The sequence below is a fragment of the Crinia signifera genome, chromosome 6 (genome assembly GCF_055691185.1).
Source record: "Crinia signifera chromosome 6, ASM5569118v1, whole genome shotgun sequence".
In the NCBI taxonomy this organism is placed as follows: domain Eukaryota; kingdom Metazoa; phylum Chordata; class Amphibia; order Anura; family Myobatrachidae; genus Crinia; species Crinia signifera.
In genome coordinates this window covers 248,547,626-248,574,121 of record NC_139222.1, presented here as the reverse complement: position 1 = coordinate 248,574,121, position 26,496 = coordinate 248,547,626, and the positions used below count along the sequence as shown (strand labels likewise).

Sequence of the window (26,496 nt, the reverse complement as noted above, 5' to 3'; positions counted from 1 at the left end):
CTGGTCGCAGGAGCATGTTCCTGCGACCAGCGATCACCACAGGGGCAAAAACGGGAGCGCGCACCCGGCGATATATCGCCGGTGCACACTCCCATTGCGGGCAATATGGTCGCTCAGCGACCATATTTCCCGCGATTTTGCACTAAATCGCCCCCGTGTGTACGCACCTTAACTCAGAACAAATAAACTAGCAGAGTAACCTGTCTAAGGTAGAACAGTGCTAATTTCATATGGGATTTTCAATTTAGTTTTAGTCACTTTCCTAAAATCTGACGAAATTAAATCTCACATTTCAGTCAAATCTTTTCATTTAGTCTTAGTCAAGTTTTAGTCAGTGGATCTTGACGAACATTTTAGTCTAATTTTAATCATTGATTAGTCATAACTTTGCAGTTAACTGTAATATATTTTGCTGAGGATCATGGGTGAAATGTAATAGGATGAGAGAATCACAAAGGGCCTTATTCTGGTCGATGCGTAATTTTCCGAATTTTTTCGGATGGCGTTTTTTAGCCGTCTGCGCATGCGTGGGCAACGCTATGCGCATGTGCCATGCAAGGTCTCCGTACTCGTTCTCACTAATACCGTACAGAAAAGTGCACCGCATTCACTCGGGAAATATGGGCGTAATATGGGCATCATTCGGAAGTACACAGGGGCGTAGTTTCAAAGTGGGCTAAACTGGGCGTAAACATGGGCGTACACGAGGGAGTGCACTAATTCTGGTAGGCGTGCATTCGGGCAGAACACCGACTGCAAACGAACCAAAAGGCAGAACATATGCGGTCTCCATAAGCAAGTATTGCTTTGCGGACACCACTCGGTCATACGCTAGGCATTCGGAAAGCCCAATTAGTACAGCCGCACCTGAACCAATGTCAGCTGAACACAATACAATCCACTCCTCTACTCATTACTCATTAATTACACTCTTGTCATTGCTTCAATTGGAACCATTGCAGCTTAAATGGACCATTACAAAACACACAAATATATGCTAAAAGCACGGCTGCATTTTTTACACACATTTACACTGCAAGCAATGGACAGAACTTGCTATCACTAATATAAATTTCCATGTCACTTTTACATTCACCAATAACAGCACACATTTGGGGATCAAATGAAAAATTTATTACAGTTAGGGAAAACATAAAATTTTAAGAGCATGTTATTTGGCACATGCCAAAAATTAAAGGTACCATAACAGGAATTTTACAAACAACCGACCGATTTATGAGTTCAGATAATAGTGGTGAGTTCGGCGTAAATACACCGCATCGGTGCGTACGGGCAGGTTCCCGTCCGTTCTGACGCTGTAAGACCATGCAGACGCTGTAAGACCGTGCAGAATATGTGTGTGTCCACCGCACAAGCAAGGTTTGGATGTAGTCCGTAAACACGCCCTCTTCTTAAAGTGTGAGTCCGTCCGAAGGCGTAGGACTGGTGGGCGTTTCTTCGTACGATGTCCACACAGCGTGGCGTGCGGTCCGCTCCGAAAGAATTTGGAATTTTACGCACCAACCAGAATAACCTCCAAAGTGAGAGATTTGGTAAGATTTTTTTTTTTAAAGCGGCAATCATTTACACTTCAAAATAAAACTGGTTTTGCAGTGTAAATGATTGCCGCTTTAAAAAAAAACTGCAGTTTCTTACCAAATCTCTCACTTTCTGATTCTCTCACCCTATTACATTTACCCCCATTTCTCTATCATTCCCTTGAATACTTTGTATACCTTTGTCTATGGGGGGTATTCAATGCGGCTAGCAAGGGGGTTTGTATGGCGAGGATGGCTTTTCCTCTCCCAAAAACAAGCCATTCTCGCCATCAAACCCCCTCGCCATATTCAATGTACGGGTCAAATACTCGCCAGTGAGAGGATGGCGAGGATCCCCTTAAACAGCAAGGTTCGCCACAAATGCAGCAAGTCCGTCGCATTTTGTGACGAGCCCCGCCATTTTAATGGACACATTCGCCGCTTCCAGCTCGCCTCAGGGAACAGGGGAGGGGAGGGAGCTGTATTCACTGACGGTGAGATATCGGCACTTCTTGCCTTCATAGCTCACCATCAGGGCATTGAATACCCTCTATGTGTTTGGTAATCTAGGTATCAAACAACTGCAACAAACATGCTATTTCCTTCGCAGCAGGTCAATTATTTTCTGCAAATATTGATTCAAGTATACAATATTTGTTTTAATTAAAATTTTAATTGAAATAATAAAAAAATACAACCTCCCTTATACAAGTAAGTAGAACAGTACTGCAAAATAAAATGAAGCTGTAAGGATGCATAATATATATAGCTACTGAGTGATTCTCATGACAAAGGGCAGTATTCAATGAGAAAGTTCTCCGTGCATGGAGAGCGTTTTATTTCGCTCTCCATGCACTCTCCGTGTTTTAGCGGAGATTCTCCCTGTTCCGGAGCCTCCTGCTCCCACTATTCAATGTATTTAAGACTCGCCGCCACTCGCAGCGAGTCTTAACCCCTGCAGCGGACGAGCGTCCGCGGCAGGGAGCTTTCAGGGAGCCGGGGGACGGAAGCAGCCAGAGAGATTAAAGTCTCCCTGGCTGCTCCAGAGGAATGTGGAGGGTAGGGGGGCTCCCCTGGACCCAGGCAGCACAGGCTGCCCCCCCCCCTATAGCCAGCGGGGGACCCAGTATTCACTGCACCCGATCGTGCATATTAACGATCGGGTGCAGTGAATATATGAATATCTAATGAGCGGCTCGAGCGCTCCGGCCCCCTGCTGGCTGCTCTGTGTAAAAAAAAAAAAATTAAATTTTTTTTTTTTTAATTAAATATATATTCATGTGCTATAAGCACATGAATAAAAATAACATGCCCCTTCACAGAAAAAAAACCTGATTTTTTGACACCAAAATTAAAAAAAAAAACTTTTAGTTTAAAAGTTCACATTCCAGATCTCCATCAAAAGATGGAGAATTTCTACACGGAGAGAGACGGAGAAAATCACTTAGAAAGATGGAGAATATTTCACATTGAATAGGGTTGCTCGCTTTTGGAGAGCAAAATGCTCCGTCCAAGGCGAACAAAGCACAAATTCTCCATAAAACACAGAGAATTTTTCTCATTGAATACTGCCCAAAGAGTTGTTGTGCAGTCGCAGCGCAAGAAAGTAAGTAGGGTCCCAGTAGTTTAAGGTACTGTTCAGGATAACGGAATATTTCAAAGTCTACTAAGATATACGTCACTCATGATATCCATCTTCTTAGTCCCCCATCCGTAGGTGGTACAAATGTGTCCTCAATATACTTACTTTGTAAGTCTCCCGTCTGGGAGATGTATGGAAATGATTAGTATGCAGGAGAGACGCTTACTTTTGCAGGGCTGCAGAAGACAGCAAAAAGTCTTCACATTCAAGGGGTTTAGATAATTACCCTTTCTTTGGTACAGCTGCAGTGCAGGATAAATCAATCAGCGCTCATTATCAAATTGTCTTTTTCCCTGCAGAAGACTTCTGAAAATCGGTAGCCTCCTGCAGCTTCTGGGCGGGTAGGCAAGTGTGGTCCTCATACACCTAGCTTCAATGTGCCATACAGTGCAAAATGCTGGGATGGCATGCCTTGCCATAGTTTTAGTATTCCCTAATAGCAAAACGGTGGTAAGGCATGATGGGACTTGTAGTTTCACAACAGCTGGAGGGCCATAGTTTGGACATGCCTGACCTAGACAAAACCCCTCATTCGGGATCCCTTTTATATTGAAATGTCTCCAACTTATAGACACCTGAAGAACACTGAGTCCAGCATGTCACGCTGCCTCAATTCCGTTCACCCTTATATAAGGTAAACACCCCACTTTGCATTTGTTCTCACATACACCTTGACAAAGGGGCGCAGCCCCGAAACGTTGGTTGTCTTTTCTATTTAAATACAAACTTTTTTCAAGACCTACGAGTGCCAGTCTCCTTCCTTCCGTTATATATATATATATATATATTTATATATATATATATATATATATATATATATATATATATATATATATATATATATATAGCGAGAGAGAGAGAATATACCCTTATGTGTCTTCCCACCCCCTTCATATATGTTTCATCAGAATGTTGTATAATAATTTGTGATTGTCCAAGTACTGCAACCAGTGGCGTAACTATAGTCCCGCAGCCCACGTGGTGGCGGGGAGGCGCTAAGAAGGTGTGGGCGCCGGGGGGTCTGCGGGGCTATAGTTACCTGCTGCTGTCCGCCCGCCGGTGCTTCTGGGAGCGGGGAGCCGGGAGGCTGGCTACTCCTGTGCCAGGTTTTCCGGCTAGCTGTCAGTGTGGCCAGGACGCTCCCCCTCCCCCTGCTGCTGCCGGCCGCCAGGTAGGTGAGACACGCTCCCCACATTGGCTGCCCGGCTGCCAGCGAAGTGCACCCCGCCCGCTGGTACCTCCTGCCGCTGGCGCTTCTGTCGGGTCCCGGGCCGGCTCCAGCTGCTAACAGAAAGTGACACACGGGAAATGGCTGCCCCCATACCTCAAAAGCTGTCTACATTATGGAGGCAGCCATTTTCCAACTTTCACTTTTTATTAGCAGCCGGAGCCGGGAGAGCCGCGGGGACCCGTCAGAAGCACCAGCGCTAGGAGGTAGGGGGGGAAGTTGAGCTTCTTAGTCCTTGTGGGGGGGGGGGGGGGTAGAGCTTGTTAACTGTCCTTGGGGGTGGGGGCGCTACCTAAATTTGTGGCGGGGAGGCGAAAAATTTGTAGTTACGCCACTGACTGCAACCGACGAAATACTTCCTTACAAGTGCACTGCATTATCATAAATGCTCCCTGACACAGATAGTCTTGACCTGTTATGACTCACATGCATATGATTAATCCACCTTTGAATCCTGCTTGATAATGTATTAGACTTTCATGATTTGTCCTAGATACATTTGTTAAACCTCAATAAAATATTGAAATCAAAGAAAAGACCATTATAATCCATTTTGAATGCTGCTGCGAGGCTGATCTTCCTGGCTAGACATTCAACAACTGCTGATCCACTCACATTCCCTTCATTGGTTGCCTGTATTTTACTGTATTCAATATAAAATACTTCTACTTATATACAAGGCCATTAACCACACTACGCCAATGTATATCTCTTCGCTTAACTCAATATATATCACCACCAACCTCTGCACAAGATCTGCCTCTCTTATCAACACTCATTACTAGATCCCATTTCCAATTGCAGGACTTTCTTTGGGCAGCACTCATCTTATGGAATGACTTTCCATGCACATTTAGGGCCAGATGTATCAAGCTTCAAAAAGTGATAAAGTGGAGAGTGACAAACAACCAGCCAATCAGCTCTTATCTGTAATTTTACAAACCCAGCCTGTAACATGGCAGTTAGAAGCTGATTGGCTGGCTGTTTATCACTCTTCGTTTTAACACCTTTTGAAGCTTCATACATCTGACCTATAGACTCTTCTCGAGCCTCCAAACTTTCAAGAGTTCCCTGAAAACTCACCTCTTCAGGCAAGCTTATCATATTCTGGAACCCCACATAACCTCCAGTAGCATTCAAATATATATATATATATATATATATATATATATCATTGCATCCCATCATCCCAACACAATTCTGACCCTAACTCTTTTTCTAACTACCATCCTCAGCTCCCATGCCTCTCCAAGTTACTGGAGAGACTTGTCTACTCTCGCCTCACACACTTTCTTAACACTCACACCCTATTTGACCCACTTCAGTTAGGCTTTCGTTCCCAACACTCCACTGAGACGGCACTGACTAAAGTGGTGAATGATCTGGTAACTGCTAAGTCTAAAGGCCATTACTCACTACTTATTCTTCTATATCTTTCTGCTGCGTTTGACACTGTTGATCACACTCTTCTCATTCAAATACTACACTCCCTAGGTCTTAATGATATAGCCCTTTCCTGGTTCTCATCTTACCTATATGATCGCTCTTTAAATGTTTGTTTCTCTGACTCTACCTACTCTTCAGTGTCTCTGTCAGTTGGAGTTCCGCAAGACTCAGTTTTAGGTCCTCTGCTTTTCTCTCTCTCTTTCGGATTTCAGTATCACTTGTATGCAGACGATACTCAAATCTGTCTATCAACCCCAGAGTTGTCACCAGTGGTCTTGGGCCAAGTCTCTGAATGCCTGTCTGCCATCTCATCCTAGATGTGTTCTCACCACCTCAAACTCAATATTTCCAAAACGGAATTACTTATATTCCCACCAGCCAAGAACAGTTACCATCCTGATATCTCCATAACTGTTGACAACTCAACAATCTACCCTAACCCCCAAGCTCGTTGCTTAGGGGTCATCCTCAACTCTGAACTGTCCTTTGTTCCCCACATTCAATTGGTCTCCAAATCATGTTACATGCATCTAAAAAGCATGTCCAAAATACAACCCTATCTCCCACAAGACACTATTAAATCTCTTATCCATGCACTCATTATATCCCGCAATGATTATTGCAATAGTCTCCTAACTGTTCTTCCCAAGAACAGACTCGCCACAGCAATCCATTTTAAATGCTGCTGCTAGGCTAATCTTCCTAGCAAGACGCTCATCGTCTGCTGATCCGCTCTGCCAGTCCCTCCATTGGTTGCTTGTATCTTACCGTATTCAATATAAAATACTTCTACTTGCATATAAAGCTATTAACCTTTCTGCACCATCTGCACCAGCATATATATATATATATATATATATATAAAAAAAAATATATATATATACTGTGTGTGTGTGTATATATATATATATATATATATATATATATATATATATTTACTTATCACAAAATATCTCCCATCTCCGCCATTCTGCTCTGTGCAAGATTTGTGTCTCTCTTCTGCACGGATCACTAGCTCCCATTCACTATTACAGGACTTTCCAAACTTTCAAGTGTCCCCTGAAAACTCACCTCTTCAGGCAAGCCTATCATATTTAAGTACTGCACACATAACCCTCTGAGGCACTTATGTATTATATAGCTTCCCTTCTGGACTTGTAACTTGGTGGCACTGCTATGCTATTACTGGTGCCTGTCCTTGTGTTTCCCTCTTATGTCCATATAGATTGTAAGCTTGCAGCAGGGCCCTCCTACCTCCAAATCTGTCTATTGTTACCCAGTTTTTTTTATCACTGTCTACTATTGTAAAGCGCAACGGAATCTGCTGCGCTATATAAGAAACTGTAAATAAATAAATAAATCCCATCAGGACTGTCTGACATGTTATGGAATCCTATCCTTATGTATCTCTCATATTATCCCTATAGATTGTAAGCTTGCAAGCAGGGCCCTCCGACCTCTATGTTGGTTTGTTACTACCCAGTTTGTTTTATTACTGTTTCCTATTGTAAAGTGGAATGGAATTTGCTGTGTTATATAAGAAACTGTAAATAAATATATAACAAATAAATAGGCATTGCCAGAAAAAAAATGCTGCAAAAAGTGCTGAAAACAGCTGCAATGTTGGAAACATGCAGATTGTGACTAATTCCCTGAATTAGATTTTAGCAACTCCTACATTTTTTTAGGCAAAAAAAATCAGACCTAATTTTATTATATTAATTGCAGATTTTCCCTTTATATTAATTGCTGACCCTTTAAATATATATATATATATATATATATATATATATATATATATATGTGTGTGTGTGTGTGTGTAATTTATACATATATATATATATATATGCAGTATATAGTTCTATATATATATGTGTATATACAGTATCGGACTGGGTCATGAAGGGCCCACCAGAAATGATGTTATAGGGGCCCACTTTAGGGGTGTGGCCAGCTGCCACAGAAGTTTGGCAAACGTTTAGTAAATAGTATAGTAATTACTGCTTGTGCATGCATGATAATATACCCTATTAGTAATAGACACCAACGTCCTGTGCAGTACTTAATAATAATTTAGGGTATGGGTAAAAACCGGACCAGGACAAGACCCCCGGACCAGACATCAAAATTTGCAGTCCGGAGCTTGTAGCGTCCGGGGGGTGTCCTGTCTGGGGTGTCCTGTCTGGGGGGGCTGACTGTGACACCTGTCACCAGGGAGTGGAGGAGGGAGAGAATAAAGCCTCCCTGTATGGTCCGGGCATGTACCAAAAACCGGACGGCCGGACCACAGGGGGAGGCTGTAATCTCCCCTTCCCCATTTCCCTGATGATAGCTATCACAGGGACCCCCCCCCCTCCCCAGGCGGGACACCCTCCGGACCAGACACTTCAAGCTCCGGACTGCAGATTTTGATGTCCGGTCCGGCGGACCGGGGTATAGTCCGGGTCCGGTTTTTACATATTCCCTATAATTTATGTGCACACAGTCTGGAACTTATAATTGGAGGACGGGCCCCATGACAGTGGGGCCCACCAGGGGTTTCCCCTGTACCCCTGTGTGAGCCAGTCCGACACTGTGTATGTATATATATATATATATATATATATATATATATATATATGCATTCAGTATATATATATATATATATATATATATTTATATAAGTACAGTATGTGTCTGTATGTATGTATATATATATATATATATATATATATATATATAATGGAGATACACACATATATCTGTGTAATGTATAGATGAGCACATGTAGCTTGCATTTCCATTCATAGATGTGTGTGTGTGTGTGTGTGTGTGTGTGTGTGTGTGTAGTAGACAGTAGCAGTGTGTGTGGATGTCCCCACCATGGAGGCAGCAGCAGCAGCACTCAGTCAGTCAGTCAGGCAGGCAGGCAGGCAGGGCTGCTCCGTGCATGGAAGATCCCGGCTGCTGGCATTAGCTGTATAATAAGCTTGTGCTATCTGCTATTTCAGGCCGGCACAGAGCCCTCCCCTTTGTGTAACTACACATGACATTGCTGCTTTGTGAGGGAGGGTCTGGCAGTGGGTGTCAGTAGTGCTGCTGCTGCTGCAGGAGTATTATTAGTGTGTGTGTATGTACTGTAGCTGCAGCATGAGCCTGGCTGCCGGCAGTGTGCACGGTGCGGGGAGCCACTGAGGGCTGTACTACTATGGGAGGACAGGTCACCAGGAACACGCTCTATGGTAAGCACCAGCAGCAGCTGCATTTGGCTATGTGGCTCCTATGTCATTGTACTGCCTGGCAGAGGTATTGCTGCTGCACCCAGGTGGCACCTCCACTGCTCAGTGCTATGAATGAGATGCAGGATGTATGGTCCTTTGTGCAGGAGAGAGACACTGTATACAAGCGCTGCACTGGGCTGACATGTACTGGAGAAAGTGCTCCTGTGTGCTAGTAGTAATGGAATATACCTCTCTTGCTTTTGTGTCTTGATTGATGATTTATAAATAATTGATCGCTTCCAGGAGTCATTACATCGAAACGTGTCTGCGGATATTGGTGCATTATCCATCACCTCTGCTGTGTCCTGTGATATATAACATTTCCATTCTGAATTTCTATTGCTTTATGTCCTATGTACTATTCTATTGCTTCAGGTCCCATGTACTACTAGATAATTACCTATAGTCATGAGGATAATATAATAGGTTCAATGTACATAGAGTTGTGTTAAAGTGCATTTAGCAGGTGCTTTGTCCTAGAATAATACAGGTGACATTACTATCTGTGTAAATGCCTGTGTGTAATATCTAGATAAATAATGATTATCTATCTATCTAGCTATCCATCCATCTATCTATCTATCTATCTCTTCCATTAATGTATTTACCTTTGTCCAATCTATTCCTATTGGGTAATATGTTACATATTTATTGGGATATTCTTATCAAGCTTGGTTGTTCTACAATAAAGAGTGTAATTCAATTGTGTGTGTTGTGGACGCAATGAGCTGTGACAGAATGGTTTATCACACAGTGAGAGGTCAGCACTGCAGTAACTGGCTGACATGCGGGTACGGGTGGCCGGGCATTGCCGAGATGGGCAGCAGCAGAGTGCATACAATTGAATTCCCCATAAAGTTAGATCTTTCCAACATGCTCATTCACTTTCTGTTGCGCTGCTATTTTTGTCACTGAACGGATTCCAGTTTTCCTGTATGATTAGTGATGATTAGTGTTGTCATGGGTTACAGACACGGATGGAGCTCTGACGTCTCCGCAGCGAAACGAATCTGATGACCACATTGTCACACTTCTCTTCACTGCACCCAGCTGCTGGTGAATGTACAGAGAGAGTGTAGGGGTGCACATAGATTTATCGGGGATCTAGAACACCATTACTTACCTCTATATTTGGATAATAAAATGAAGAGGATAGTTGCTGACAATTGTGAGCCTATGTAAGGGCATATTTCTAAAATTACTATAAATAAATAAAAGTGTTGCTGATCATTAGTGGGAGCAATGATTGTGCTTCTTGTCCTCATAACTACACAACTCCTATAATTCACTGCATTAAGGTGAAGAAGAACTAAGTTTTGTTGAGAGATAAAGCACTGTACCATCCAATCAGCTCTAACTGCCATGTTGCAGGTTGAGTTTTAAAAATGACAGCACCTGACTGGTCAGTGCTATTTCTCTCTTTACTTTATCACTCTAAAGGCTTAGTACATCTGGCCTTAAATGTTCTTCATAGTTTATGTCAAAAAATAATAAAGGTACTTAAAAAACAATTGCAGGTCAGCACTTTGTGTGTGTGTGTGTGTGTGTGTGTGTGTGTGTGTGTGTGTGTCTTTTTGCGTGTATGCTTCTCATGTATTGCATGAATGTGTACAGTATGTCTTTATTCTGAGTTACTTGAGAGTGTCAGCACCTGGATGTTACTGTGTGGTGGAGCTGTCCATTGCAACGTTTAGATAGTAAGCTCTTTTGAGTAGTGACAGTTTACTACACAACGACAGTATATAATGCTATAGAATGTTTCCAATTGATTAATAATAATAATAATTAGAACGGTCCCCTTGAACACTGATGTGAGAGAGATCCTTTTCCGCCGTGCCTGGAGTAGTGAATTGGGCAGTTTCAGGTGATGTCACCAAGTGTAGCTAGAGAATTGACAGTGTATTTGCTCCCTTGGTGAGCGCTGCTGCACTTGTTTGTATGTACATACTGTAAGCTGGCTATACGTCAGAACAACCAGCTTGCAATCCTGATTGTGTCATGATTTCCCTTAAATTCCCCGGCAGTCCTGGCCTCACAATTTGGTGCATTTTTGACACACAATATGCCAACGATGCATCCAGAAGCGTAACTCTGGGAGGCAATGGAGTCATCTGCCGCCGGGCTCCTGCTCCAAAGGGGGCACCTCTCCTCCCCTGTGAGTTTGAATCGGTTAATTGAAAGCCATTGATATTGCTTCTGTGGCTGACTCCTCCTCCTAGCAGGACAATAGACATCACACTCTCTTTATTTTAAATTTAATATCCATAACATACATACATACATACATACATACATACATGCATAGATATATTTATATAATGTGTGTGTGTGGGGGGGGGTTGTCAAATGACATGGGTCGTAACATCCATCGAACGTCCGACTGATCGCATGTGCAAAAACACACTCACAATCTGCACCCAATCACAACTGATCATATGTACATCACATATAATCTGAGGATTGACCTCACGACCCGCCTGACCGCGCATTGTACCTAAACACCTCACGATGTGCACCCAAAAAAACACAAAATGCATCGCGTGACCCGTCAAAACCGCGCGTTCGGGCCTGAAATCGTTCTGACGCATGGCCAGCGTTACTGTTATCAGGACCATTCTATTGCCTTAGGCAGCATCCTGAATGGTGCGTTCACATTCCTTACGCAGCCTAACACTAACATTTGTATCATTTCACTGTAAACACCAGAAGATTGATACGGTCTCTAATATAATCATTATTACATCTGCCGCGCTGCAGAATGCACTTATTTAAACATTTTCAGGGTTAAAAAAATGTGTGTTCATTTTAGTACCGTATATGATGTCTCCCAGTATGTGAAGGGTTAACTCTGACTACGCTGGATGTGTTACTTCCTCATTATAACTAAGAGCCAATTCCCCTTCTTGACTCTCCTTGCCCTCTGACTGCAAATGCCAGTGTTTTTAGGGTAAACCCTGGGACACCTGGCTTCTCCAAAGCCTTAAGGCTCACCGTAACAGGTCTCCAAAGGGTTAACACTCACAGTACCGGGTATTGCCGTATACAATTAGGCTTGCTTCATTGTGTATCCTAGTAATCCAAGGTAACCCAAGTCACTGATGGGTATAGAGCAATGAGATGGGAGCGAGGTTTCCTTAGGCCGTACTATCACATGTGCTTCTCATGTGGGAAGAAGAGAGAGAGACAGGACCCTGTGTGTACGTGTAGAGATTAATGATTAAAATGTGCAAATCTCCTCAGGGGGCTTTGTGCTGGCTGCAAATATAGAGACAGTATTACTGTAGATTGGTAGCAGGGCAGCAGCCCCACGCCTGATGTCCAGATTGCTTTAACTCTGTCACCGACGCTTACCAGCAGCCTTGTAAGGGTTAATCAGCGTACTAGGAAGCATAATTCATAGTACGTTATGTACTGTTATATAATTGTGCTGGCATTCGTAAGAAGGCAGCATCCAATAGTGTATTGCATATATCCATAAAGAGCCTTTTGTATATTAGATGAAATCTCCCAGCTCCCAGAAACTCTATTCAAATTGTCCAGATAGATTTCCGTTTCACTGAATAAGATTATTTGGGTTATTTACTGCAAATCGGAAAAGTGTAATTCTGTTTACACTGGCGTTAGGCGGGCGACTTGACAACACCGGAGGGAAACAATGATGAACGGTGGAGATGGAGCATAATTGTCTGCCTTCTCGGAACATAATTGGAGACACATAGGGGGAAATTTAACAAGATGAGAGATTCAGAAAGTGAGAGATTTGGTAAGAAATCTCCAGGTTTTTTTAAAAGCGGCAATCATTTACACTGCAACACCAGTTTGATTTGGAAGTGTAAATGATTGCCGCTTTAAAAAAACTGGAGATTTCTTAACAAATCTCTCACTCTCTGAATCTCTCATCCTATTACATTTCACCCATGGCATGCTCTGCTGGTCTCCAGGGAGACTAGGCCAATCGTCCGCACCCATTTGCCTGTAGGCATAGGCTGTTCTTGGACTCAGGGGCAGATGTATTAAGCCTGGAGAAATGATCAAGTGGCCGGTGATAACGCAGCAGCCAATCAACTTCCAACTGTCATTTTTCAAACCCAGCCTATACCATGCCAGTTAGGGGCCAACTTGTGGTGAAACACATTATCGTGGCCGTGAGTTGCTCTTATAGTGCCTGATTGCTAGATGTATGCTAATGCATTCACAACTGCAACCCTGTACACAGATACTGAGTAAAAAAAAATGTGAATGTCTCAGGTGCCTGGATTTGTATTGCGTCGCCTACTGGCGGCTTTTCAAATGCAAGCAAATGCGTACAAAAGCCCAGCATGGGTTGCAGATCCTTAGATTGGCGCAGTCCTGAGTGTGGTCAAGCAGGATGACTTTGGGTACAGAGATGCTGTCGCCATGTATTCTGTGCTTGCCCCAATAATGGCCTCGACACTCCGCCATTACTCCCGGCTATCCACTCTGCAGCCATCAATACTAGTGAATTACGCGAGTGCGCAATGTGCCTGAGATAAATGTGCAGTGGGATGATAATTGCGGTTTATGCTGAGCCATAGCTGCTAGTATGTAGCACTGAGATGTACGAGGAAGACGCTGAAGTAGAATTGTCTGTGGTACTATAGTACAGAGTGCAAGGTGATTGTGTTGCTAAGGGCAGGAGAAAGGAAACAAGGGCTCATCCTGTCCGTCACTCAATGAAGTTACCACAGTTCTAATGAAGATCTACTGGCAGCAAAGGCACCAATTTGGCACCAACATGCGGCTCAGGATCATCTCCTCACAAGCTGCTTCTAATCTTATTCGCTGACAGTTTTTATTTAGCAAAATATAAACTCTTGTATTGTACAAATTGTCGTATTACAGTACAAATATTTTATTCAGTATGCATCCTTATGGGAGACGAGATAACGTTCAATTGATAGATTTCCCTGTGCTAGTAGGAAATGTTCTGTTATTAACACTGCATTCAGGATCTCCAGTAGAAGAACACACATCACATACTGGCCAGTATTCAATGCTGCGGGCGAGCTGTGACAGCGAGCAGGGCTGCATGCTCGCTGTCACAGCGTCAATATTCAACTGACCCCTTGCATACGCCGATTTCCCCCTCGCTCCGTTTTTATAATCGGCGTGTGCGGCCGCTAAAACAGCGAGGCTCGCAGCTAAATGCAGCAGGCTTCCTGAATTAGCCGCGAGCCTCGCTGTTTGGAGGATTTCTGGCTGTCCTCTGACAGCGAGGCTTCCCCCCGGAACATTGAATAGAGTGAGCGGCCGGCGCGGGTGTTAAAAAGCGAGGATTGCTTGTTATCTGCTATGCCCGCCGTTTAACCCCCTCCCCGGCCGCATTGAATAAGGGCCACTGTATCACCTTGTTTTGTAAGTCAATGTAAGTTGTGTAAATCTGGGTACACACTATGCAATATCGCTTAACAATATGCACGATAACGATATTGTTAACAATAATATCGTTCATATTGTCTAGTTAGTATGTAACCACTATATCGTTAACAATGCACAACCCCGTGGGTCATTTACGATTCTCCCTGTCATCTGAACATGCAAAGAAATCTGACTACATCGTCTTTGACTCCAGCCCGGAGATGTCGCTGAACGATATTGTTCAGTGTTTTAGTGCTATATCGTTTGCTGGGAGTTCAAGCCATATCGATTGCTAACAATATCGCATAGAATTAAAACGAAAGACGATCCCGCACAGAAACTTTTACTTTTTACAAAATCAACATAATTACATATAAGTCCCCTAATTTAATGGGGGGGTGACATATCTGGTTGGTGGCGCTCCCTATAGTCAGAATATAGTCAGAATATGAGGCACTCTTAATATTAAATGTGTGTATATTAAAACATAACTTTTAGTTAAGGCTTTAGAATATTGTTTATTAAGCTATTATTTTGTCCACCCTCCTTAGAACACCCACAATACTACTAATTACAAATATAATAATGGGATTGGTATGAAATTCCGGCGGTCGGAATCCTGGCATTCAAAATCCCGACGCCGGAATCCCGACCGCCGAAATCCCGACAAGAGGGGGACATGGATCGCCCCCTCTTGCGGGCTCGCTGCGCTCGCCACACAGCGGGCCCAGTGCCTCGCTTAGCTTGGTACACTAATTTATTCTCCCTCTATGGGTGTCGTGGACACCCACGGAGGGAGAAAGTGTCGGTATTTCGGCGGTCACACAAAGTATAAATGGAGATGTTTTTACTTCCTAAATCCTATTTCAGTACCAAATTAAAGCAATGGATGGTGAAAATATCTTATGACAAAAGAATTAGGTCGACAATGGGAAGGTCGAAAGTCGAAAAGTCTAAAAAAATGTAACCCATCATGTACTGACAGACTGAATTTCCATCCAGTACGGTGTGGTGGGAGAATAAAATAGTGTGCCAGGTGCAGCGAGACACTGTGCCCGAAGCATGGCGAGGGGACGCGGTACTGTTAGACGGTGTCCATGTCGACTGTGACGACATTCCGGACAAAAACCGTGAAAAACGCATGTCGACTTTGACTGTCGACCTTCCCATTGTCAACCTAATGCTTGTGTTGACATTCCGACCATGTCGATATATTACAGGTGTCGGCCTTCAGTGGTTGACCCAATGCATGAATTTACCTAAATTGGGTCGACCCCATACCCGCATGGTAAATATACCCTAAATAGAATGCCAACGTGGTAGCAGCAATACCGTCCCCTTGGCCCCGTACCCTGGGCAATGTCACTGCTTGTACGCACCTAGTTACAGCCCTGTCTCTTTGAACCTTATGACACTTCTATGTACTGTATGCAGGACAGTTATTTCTATAGGGGTTGGAGATAATGCATCTAAAGTGCTGTTAAATATTTCAGCAGGTGCATGATAATCCGAAGCTTTAACTCTTAAGCTCCTCTGACATCATGTATAGCACAATACTTCAAGCACTTAATAAATTATTGTTAAGGGGCATGCTAAAGACTAAGGGGCGGGATGTTCTAACATCTGCAGCCCAGCTCCGCCCCCCTTCGCCGCCCATCGCATACATAATTATCGCATATGCTCTAACATATGCAATAATTATGGCAAAGGACAGTTCTTGCGTTAAGAGATGTCATTTGTGGTGAGTCAGGCGGTCCCAGCGGCTCCCCCCTCCCTCCCTTAACCGACATTGCTGCTGCGGCAAGGGCTGGCTCTCCTCCTCCTCCCTGCACCCAGAAGAGGATCACAGTGCAGGGAGGAGGAGGTCACAGGTCCAGGCAGCACAGTTCTGTGCTGCCCGGACACAGGGGAGGGGGGTGTTTAGAGCATCCCAAAATGCGGTAAAAACCCCAGATAACAGATAACAGGGTTTTTACTGCATTTTTAGTTTACAGAATCTCCCCCAAAGGAAGCCCCATGATAATGTAGATTAGCGGTTCTAAGACTGGATACTGTTCATAACAACGGGATAGATGCACTAAATCTCGGAGAGAGATAAAGCACCAACCATTCAGCTCCTAACTGTCATGTTACAGGCTGAGATCAGGATGCAGCTTGCTGAAATATGCGGACAAAATGCATCCAGATCCTGATTGCGATGGGAAAAGATATAATAAGATGGCAATGCCCAATAGAAGCCTATAGACTTCTGTTGTACCTTTCTGCTGAGAGGGACCCAATTGGATCCCTCCCAGCACTGGCACGTGCGTCACTGGAAGCATGCGCAGATAGGACATAAGGTTTAAAGCCAGAAGGTCTATCATGGCAAAGGACAGTTTTTACCAATGGTTGAAAAAATGACAGGGTGTATACACACCAGAACGACAGACAATCTCCCTAACGTTTGGGCCGAATTCCCTTTTCCCCCAAATACCTATGGTATTCTGCAAAGTGAAAAACCCCATGTTGACCTTTTGACTATCGACCTTCCCCATGTTGACCTAATGACCCCGTCAACCTAACCCCATGTAGACCTTCAGTCATGTTGACCTAATTCTCATCGACCTAATGCTTGTCAGTCTAGTGACCTTTTTCCCGATGAACGATGAGACTTAAATTGGCCCATGGTACCACTAGTCCACGTTAGGCTCCTGTTGACCACAGGTCACACCTCTCAACATTTGAATACCTAATCCAGAATTTTGTGTGGACCATAAATGCGACATGGGGTCTAGTCTTGTGCCCACTAGGCCATGCTGTCTTGTATATGATTATTTGGGGGTGGGGCTAATTGTCACACCCCATGTTACTGGCACTCTCGCAGCTGCTTCCAGCCTCTCTTGGCACTAAACGGACGATCCATACAGTAACAGTGTGTTCCCCAGTAGGAGGGATAGCGGGACTATCACACAGAGGGGTAGATGCATGAAGCAGTGATAAGGGAGAAGTGAGCCAGAAGAGAAGTGGACCATGGCAACCAATCAGCTGCTCTGTATAATTTTACATTATGCAAATTATAGATGTTCCTCCAGTGCTGATTGGTTGCCATGGGCCACTTCTCCTCTGGCTCACTTCTCCTCCCTTATCACTGCTTCTTACATCTACCCTTGAATGTGGGGCGGTTCTGAGGTATGCACAGGTGGTTTACATTGTTTTCCAGTGAAAGCTTAGGGGTTAACCACAGTTGTTGTTATTGCAGCAGGCTGGTTTTCATGCTCTGTTATTAGCTGGTAGTAGGCCTCCAGCAGGCAAATGAAAGCAGACAATGCATGTTACTCGTGGCTGCCACTAACTATGAATGATCACAAAGGGGATATCTATTTATCATACAGATTACATGTGATCACTGTCTACAAAATCTACACTCACAGACAGTTTAATCTCTGCCTGTGGCATGTTATCCTTGCGTCACTTCACTGTTCGCTCTTGAAAAAAAGGACATCAGTTGATCAGTATGCTAGATGGACCCTGGGTATGCCTTGTGGTCAGGGCTGGATTATAATGGGGGCACAAGCGTTCAGTAGCTAGGGGCCCCCTATGGTTGGCATGTATTTTTTTTTTTTAAATATATTTTTTTGGTACTTGTTTCCTAGCACGGCCACAACGATCATGATCGCGGGCATCGGGGGTAAAATCGGGGCCATCGCGGGCATCGCATGCACTACAAAATCGGCTGCGATGAGCCAGACGCGATGCCCGCGATTTCCCCATAGAGAACAATGTTAAATGCCTCAATTTACCTGCGATGACCACGATTTCCCATAGGAAACAATGTGAAATGGCTCAATTTACCCAAATTATCATAGGAACAATGGTAAATGGGCCAAAAACACCCCTGAACATTGAAATGTCCCCCCAAAAGTATTTTACGCCACCCCACGATCAACGTGAACCCGAAGCGTGGCGAGCGCAGTGAGCCCGCGAGGGGCGGCGGTACGCGTCCTCCGACCTTTTCATACCCCTACTATCCACTAGGGCGTGGAGTTGAGAATAGAATAGTGTGGCGAGCGCAGCGAGCCACCGAGCCCGAAGCGTGGCGAGCGGACGCGGATACCTGTGAAGCCCGCGAAGGGACGCGTTTACCTGTGAAGGTATCCGCGTCCCCTCGCGGGGCTCGCTGCGCTCGCCACGCTTCGGGCTCGGTGGCTCGCTGCGCTCGCCACACTATTCTATTCTCAACTCCACGCCCTAGTGGATAGTGGGGGTATGAAAAGGTCGGAGGACGCGTACCGCTGCCCCTCGCGGGCTCGCTGCGCTCGCCACGCTTCGGGTTCACGTTCATCGCGGGGTGGCGTGAACTACTTTTGGGGGGACATGTCAATGTTCAGGGGTGTTTTTTGGCCTTTCTGGCCCATTTACCATTGTTCCCAATGATGATTTGGGTAAATTGACCCATTTAACATTGTTTCCTATGGGAAATCGCGGTCATCGGGGGTAAAGTTACACATTTAACATTGTTCCCTATGGGGAAATCGCGGCCATCGCGTGTGGACCATTTAAGCTATTTTAGCCGCACACGACGCGACCGACCCGATTTTCACTGTTTTCAATGCATTTCAATGGAAAAATCGGGGGCATCGCGTCGGTCGCGTCGCAGGCCACTAAAATGACCCCCAATGGCCAAGATTTGTGGCCGTGCTAGGAAACAAGTACCATTTTTTTTTAGCTAAAGGTTTTGTTCATGGGAGTGGGGTAGTGCTGCAGCTTCACCTATCTGCCAATGTGACAATTATTAATGGTGCTGAGCATGGGGAGCCAAGGCACACTGACTGCACTGACTGTGCAGTGCATTACTGGGAGTTGGCTAATTCCCATGACACTTTGCACCAGAGGGCAGAGGCTGAGATGTTTGTGCTGAGCTCTGATTGGTGGAGCTCATTACATGCTTCTCAGGCCCATGGAGAACAGCAGCAGCAGCCTAGTCATGGGAGGGTTTTTAATCAGAGGCAGCACTGGGACTGTGAGGTCTCCTACAGAGTAAGGTGCAGAGGGACAAACACAGGCTTTTCATGTAGTATGTATTTGTGTGTGTGTGTGTGTGTGTGTGTGTGTGTGTGTATATGTGTATGTGTGTGTATATATATATATATATATATATATATATATATCCCCTGCCCTGCAGTTACCCATTGATCAAGTTTATACTGCCTTTACTCTGTGTTTTGACAGTGTAATATTCTCCCATGCAGTTTGCGGCCAGTAATGACAAATGCAAGGGGGCCCCCCTGTCTAAAGTGCCCTGGGCCCCCCGAAGGCTTAATCTGGCACTGCTTGTGGTGTTTTTTTGGGAAATGCATTTAACTTTTTGAGTGCCAACGTTGCTGTGAGAGATCCTCAAAATATCCGCTAAAAAGGGCAGCGCCGCTCTCAGCGACTGCTCCTTTTTTTTATGGGTGCAATAAAAATTTCAATGAATTGACTTGGCTCAATTAATGGTCGGCACTCAAAGGGTTAATGTAATGGTTAGCATTACTGCCTCACTGTGCCCAGGTCTTGGGTTCAGTTCCCACCATGGCCCTATCAGTATGGACTCCCAGTGCTTTTGTGGGTTTCCTCCGGGCACTCAAGTTTCCATCCGCAATCCAAAAATATACTGTTGTAATTAGTTAACTCTTGATAAAAATGAACCCTAAAGTGTGTTTACGTGCTGTAGTGAATACAGATTGTGTCATGGCTGATATTTTTGTGAATGGACAAATATTTCCTGAATAGTGCTGTGGACTATTTGTGTGCTATATGAATTGTAATAAAACAATAATATATCATGGGCTGTTTTTTCGATATTAAAATTGTGAGTGCTGACTCCCCTGCAGTGACCCCACCACAGTGCAATCCATAGCCCATAGGCTACAATGGGCTACCACCATCTCAGTATAGCCCAGGGATGCCAAGCCGGGCTGCCCGATGTTGATACATCGGGCAGCTTCGCATCCCCCATAGAAACCTATGACGGAGGCGGCCGGCGGCGATGCAAGAGGTACGCAGCAGGGATCAGAGATTAACTAGTTCAGTGGTTCTCAGGAACCACTGAACAAAGCCCCTGTAGTTCATGTTTTCCAGGTCCCACCGTAGGTGCACAGGTGCACTCATTATTCACTGACCCATTTTAAAAGATCCACAGGTGGAGCTAATTACTTCACTTGTGATTCTGTGAGGAGACCTGGGAAAAGTGAACCGTTGGGGGTCCTTGAGGACAGACGTTGAGAACCACTGCACTAGTTGATTATATAATTGGCTTCTGATTAAATTGGCCCTGTGTTTTCATATTTGGAAATGTAAACTCCAATGGGGGTCACTGTGCAATGTGGCTGTACTAAGGGGGTTATTCAATATCATTCGATCCCCAGAAAATTATCAATGGGGGGCAATGGGTGCGGCTCTGCGCATGCGTATAGGCAATTATTCGCCTGTGCAGGGCCGCTGTGCGACTGCTGTGTGACAGTTGCCAAGGTGTTCGCATAGATAGGGGAGGGAGGGGGGCAGGCACAGGCCAGAGCAGGGGAACACCTGAAAAGGCTGTGCATTCCCCTGGGAGTGCAGGCGGGCCAATCCCTGCCAGGGGTGGGCAGCTGGCATCACATGACGTCAGCACCCATCCAGGAGCGAACGTTCGGCGGATGGGGGTGGCGTTAAGCCGCTTGCTAAACAGTGAACGACCGCTTCTTAGTGAGCGGTAGTGAATCAGGCCCTAAGTTCCCCATTTATACAATGCTGCAGTAAATATTGCGCCATATTGCGGATAATAATTACACACAACTATCATCTGTACAATATCATCACTGTCCTCTGACCAATGTGGTAACACACAACATACCATAGACAAGGCAGTGTAGATCGTCATGCAGTAAAGGAAGATTATTTCACCCTGACATTCTTTCCCACCACAGTGATGCTGGCGTGTTGCAGATTGAATGAGATGAGTGTGCTGATGCCTCTGCAATGCAGGCCAGCCCACTTCGGCCCAGCTTTACCTCCAGGCTCAGGAGAATATAAATACACAGCATAGCAAGAGCTCCACTCTAAATGCCCTGACTAATGAAAAGACACTTACATCATAAAGACGGGATCTGCTAAGAGACTGCATGCAGCTTCCTAGAGGACACGACTACTCCGCGCCACTGAGGACATGCGGCGCAGATAAGAGGAGTCGTGAGATTGCAGGGCTGTAGGATCCATCAGTGCAAGTTAAAGATACAGAGGTGAAAGAAAACGTGTCATCAAAGTGTAATATAACAGAAATGTCGCTAAGAAGTGGGAATTCTATATTTTATTGCTGCATTAGGATAAGAGACCGTTGTAATGACATTTGTCACAATCTACCAGAACCATCCATTGCCAGATATTCAGGGAACTGTTTGGGCCATATTCAATATTCATCCGGCGAGGGGGTTAAACGGCGAGGATTGTTGAAAACAAGCGACCCTCGCCGTTTAACCCCTGCGCTGGCGGCTCACCCTATTCAATGTTCCGGACGGCAAAGATTCCCCCAAACAGCGGGGCTCGTGGCTAATACAGGAGGCCTGCTGCATTTAGCCTCGAGCCTCGCTGTTTTAGCGGCTGCAAGTGCCGTTTCCGATTTGCTGCAAACCCATTGATGCAGGGTGCGTGTGCTCACTGTCACAGTTCGCAGAAGCCATTGAATATACCCCTTAGTGTGCACTGATATTTCTAATCTCAATCATCTATATATACAGTATATGTCTAGTGTCTATTTGTTTGTTTCTGAAACACTGCCATTTGTTGGTAGCGAGTAAAATTACATCTTTCTCTCTCACACATGCACAGACTCATTGAGGGCCAGATTCTCTAAGCTTCAAAAGTGATAAAATGGAGAGTGATAAACAGCTAGCCAATCAGCTCCTACCTGCCATGTCACAGACTGTGTTTGAAAAATGTCAGACAGGAGCTGATTGGTTGGCTGTTTATCACTCTCTATTTTATCACTTTTGAAGCTTAGAGAATCTGGACCTTAGACTGCAGTGACATGTACTGTATGCATAGAATAAGCATCTGTCATTCTGGATTCAGTATATAGAATGCTATGAGCCCAGGTTCCTCATAAGGGCCAATATTATGTATGGGGGTTATTCAGACCTGATTGCACGGCTCCAAATTTACAGAGCTCTGTGATCGGTTATTCTCCACCCAGCCAGAGGGGAATCCTGCCTGGTGCAAGGCTGCAATACACTTGTGTGAATATCGCAGCCCTGCAATTAGCGGCAAATCCATCAAATGATTTTTCAGGCCTGGTGATAGAATCAAGCGGATTGCAGCCGGACCTGATGTCACAGACCATCCCTGAAACCGCCTGGGTTTCCCTGACACTCCCAGAAAGCGGCCGGTGTCCACCTCCAAACACCAGCTTCCTGTCAAACAACATGCGTACAACAGCGATAAAAAAGTAGCAGGATTTTACCACAGGATGTCCTCGGACATGCGTACTACAAGCCGGCCGCATGCTCAGTCCTTCGATTATCGTCCAACCTGTGAATTTACAGCCATGTGATCGGGTGTGAATAATCCAAACGTATGGGTTTGGCTGATAGAGGAATAACACAGCCGGAAAAATAATGTTTGACTTCAGTGATGCGATACAGTTATTCTAAGTTGGGAATTCATTTATAAACTGTGTGCTGGCTGACATGTGCGTGATTCCTGGCTGTGCTCCTATCAGTAACGTGTGGTACTGCCAACATGGCAATGTGAATGGGCACGATGTGTCATCCAGGAATGAAACATTCATTACTTCCATTGCTACTGAATATAATCCTCTCCTCCTCTGCTAATCTCTAAAGTTTTATTTATGGTGCCCACACACACGGGGCGAGATGTACTAAGCATTGAAAAGTGATTAAATGGAGAGTGATAAACCACCGACCAATTTAATGCTGCCTGACATTTTTCAAACACTGTGACATGGCAGGTAGGAACTGATTGGCTGGTGGTTTATCACTCTCTATTTTATCACTTTTCAAGCTTAGTACATCTGGCCCACGGTGTGATGGTTGGATGTGTTTTGAACTTTTTAGTTGAAAGCGCATTGCATGCAGTTCACAGCGCACCGTGTTTCTTTTGGCTTACGTTGAGATGCGCATTCCCGCGCATGGCATATCGCAAGTCAACAAAGTATGTGCAGGCAGTACTTTTTGTACTAGATTGCATCATATCTAGTTCAAATCGCACGCTGTTGTAGCGTATTGCATGTAATTTGAACTAGATGCGCTCTAGTACAAAACGCATTGAGCGCACATCCCACAGTGGGGCAGATGTATTAAGCCTTAACAAAAGATAAATGCAAGGGTTATAAAGAGAGATAAACGTCCAGCCAATCACCTGCTAATTGCCATGTTACATCTGATTGGCTGACTTTTATTTGTGGGTGGCTAACCAACGACAGGGCGGGCGACTGGCGTCCTGTGACTATGCAAGTCGCCGAAGCCATTCGCAGTCCCCCAAATATCAGGGCAAGGCCACACTCGCATTATTGCAAGAGAACTAGAACAACCCACCTTTTTTTCTAGATATAGATTTACATTTAGTATTAGTAAATGCAAACTATCAGAAAATATATGTAGATGTGTCTTCTACCATTACACTTATTTTGGGCCTTTCCACACCTGGCCACAATCCACAGTCACATTATATCCTGCACCCAGAATCTCTTTCACTTACTACTAGGCTACTGTATGCTTGTAAAGTATTGTAACTTTTTATAACCCCTCAATACAACTGACATGAACGTTTTGGCAGGAAATAAGGGATTATGGAGAAGGGAAAGCAAATAATGGAACTGTAATAAATTGTGAACAAAGCAAATTAACTTACTTTCACCATTGTAGAACAAAGGGGCCAATGATGCTATCATTATTTACAACATAAAGGTGTGAGGTATCGGAGCAACTTGATTTTTTGCTCAGTCTGGAAAACCTGGTCCAATAAGCATCTTTCCTGGGGAACAGTAAAAGCTGTTTGTGCAACTGCAGAGTTATCGGCCTCATAAATATACACCTAAATATCTGAAAGACATCAGATTGTATAGAGAAATTCAGAGGGCAGTTTATATCACAAGATCCCTCTCCATTTATAATATTTATTTACAGTTTCTTATATAGCGCAGCATATTCCGTTTCGCTTTACAATTGGAAACAACAGTGATTAAACAGACTGGGTAGTAACAGACCGATATATAGAGGTAGGATGCACATGTTACATCAACTCGCAAGCTTACACTCTAATACCGCCATAGGCACAGATTGGATGATGACTTTAGCCAACGGGGCTTGGCAAATGAGCTCAGACCACAGTCCCCATTGCAAATAATGGGGACTGCAGGGATTTATGTTACTTTGTCTAACGCAAGAGAGATTTCTCTCTGATATCTCATGTGATGGTCATTTTATTAGATGACTCATGTGCTTAAACATTGTCACCTGCTCTTTCCGCATGATTTTAGAGAAGTAGTCCCAAAATAAACCAGCAAAACAGCACCACCAACATTGACTCCACCAAGATCGTTACTATACAAACCCAAGTGCTAGGTAAAGACAACAGGGTAAATGTAATAGGGTCCAAGTTGCAGGGAAAGGATTATGGGGGTTATTTTGGTTCACTCCTTCTGGCAAGATGTTACTTGTGCAGAGAGAATTAGATTTGGGTTGGGTTTTACTTCAAAGTGAGATCTATATTGCAGTGTAAAAATAAAGCAGTCAGTATTTTTCCTGCACAGAAACATAATACACAGCCTAGCGCCGACTTCCCGACGAATCTGGGATGAGCACTGATGTCAGGTGACATCAGCAGCAGGCATGAGCACATCTGCCTTTGCATCCCATCCTAGAGCCTCCTGCCCACCCATCCTAGAGCCTCCTGCCTGCACATCCACATGTGCAAACCCCAACAATCGGATGGGTCTCCATTGACCAATAAGAGTAAACAGTGGCGTAACTAAGTTTTGGGCGCCCCCCCCCCGCTGTTAGGGGGGGGCGCCCCGCCAAGCACCCCCAATCCCCCGCCGCCCATGCAAAATGCAAAAGTCCCGGCGGCTCCGTTCTTCTTCTGCTGAGGACCACCACAAAATGGCCGCCCCCATACAGCAGACAGTTTCAGAGAACTGCTATATGGGGGCGGCCATTTTGTGGTGGTCCTCAGCAGAAGAACGGAGCCGCCGGGACCAGCGAGATAGGTAAGTCTGCGGGGCGGGGGCTGCGGTGCTATAGTTACGCCACTGAAAGTAAACAGAGCTCATGCAGTCAGTTGGAATTGCACATAATAGTGGTCAGATGAACTGCAGTTTATTATCTCCACGGATCCGATATGATTTCCCGGCGGTCGGGATCCCGGCGGTCGGAATCCCGACACTGGAATCCCGACCGCCGAAATCCCGACAAGGGGGGGACATGGATCGCCCCCCCTTGCGGGCTCGCTGCGCTCGCCACGCAGCGGGCCCGGTGCCTCGCTACGCTCGGCACGCTATTTTATTCTCCCTCTATGGGTGTCGTGGACACCCACGGAGGGAGAAAGTTTCGGGATTTCGGCGGTCGGGATTCCAGTGTCGGGATTCCGACCGCCGGGATCCCGACCGCCGGGAAATTAACCGCATCCCATCTCCACATCTACGAGACTACAGACGTTTTCCAGAAGGTGTGTTCAGTGCAAGCTGTTGGAAAGTTCATGTCCCCTTAAGGCAGTGGCGTAACTAGATACATGTGGGCCCCATAGCAAAAGTTTGTAAGGGCCCCTATTTATCACCTAATGCTGAAAAATGTATACATCATATGATACTTTGACAGGCAAAGTGGGCCCCTCTCAGCTCTGGGCCCCATAGCAGCTGCACCTCCTGCACCTATGGTAGTTACGCCCCTGCCTTAAGGTAATTAGGCTTTATTGCTCGTCTAAGCCCAAATGGCAATTTCCTGTACCGTGCAGTCAGTTGTACCATAATCGTTGATAAAGTAACAGCTGTTG

The 26,496-nt window shown here is 45.0% G+C and overlaps 1 protein-coding gene across 4 annotated transcripts in view; it reads left to right on the top strand.

The window, feature by feature from the left end:
* NEURL1 (neuralized E3 ubiquitin protein ligase 1) overlaps window positions 1–26,496 on the top strand; it is a 398,530-nt gene that overhangs the window by 277,243 nt on the left and 94,791 nt on the right. Inside the window, exon 1 of one of the 4 annotated variants that reach the window (XM_083149286.1) lies at window positions 8,913–9,075. The exons of the other annotated variants lie outside the window; for them this stretch is intronic. Within the exon in view, the coding sequence (XP_083005412.1) occupies window positions 9,042–9,075 (34 nt within the window). The 5' untranslated portion in view covers window positions 8,913–9,041. Of the gene's footprint in view, window positions 1–8,912; window positions 9,076–26,496 lie in introns of those variants that run through there. 4 annotated transcript variants of the gene reach the window in all.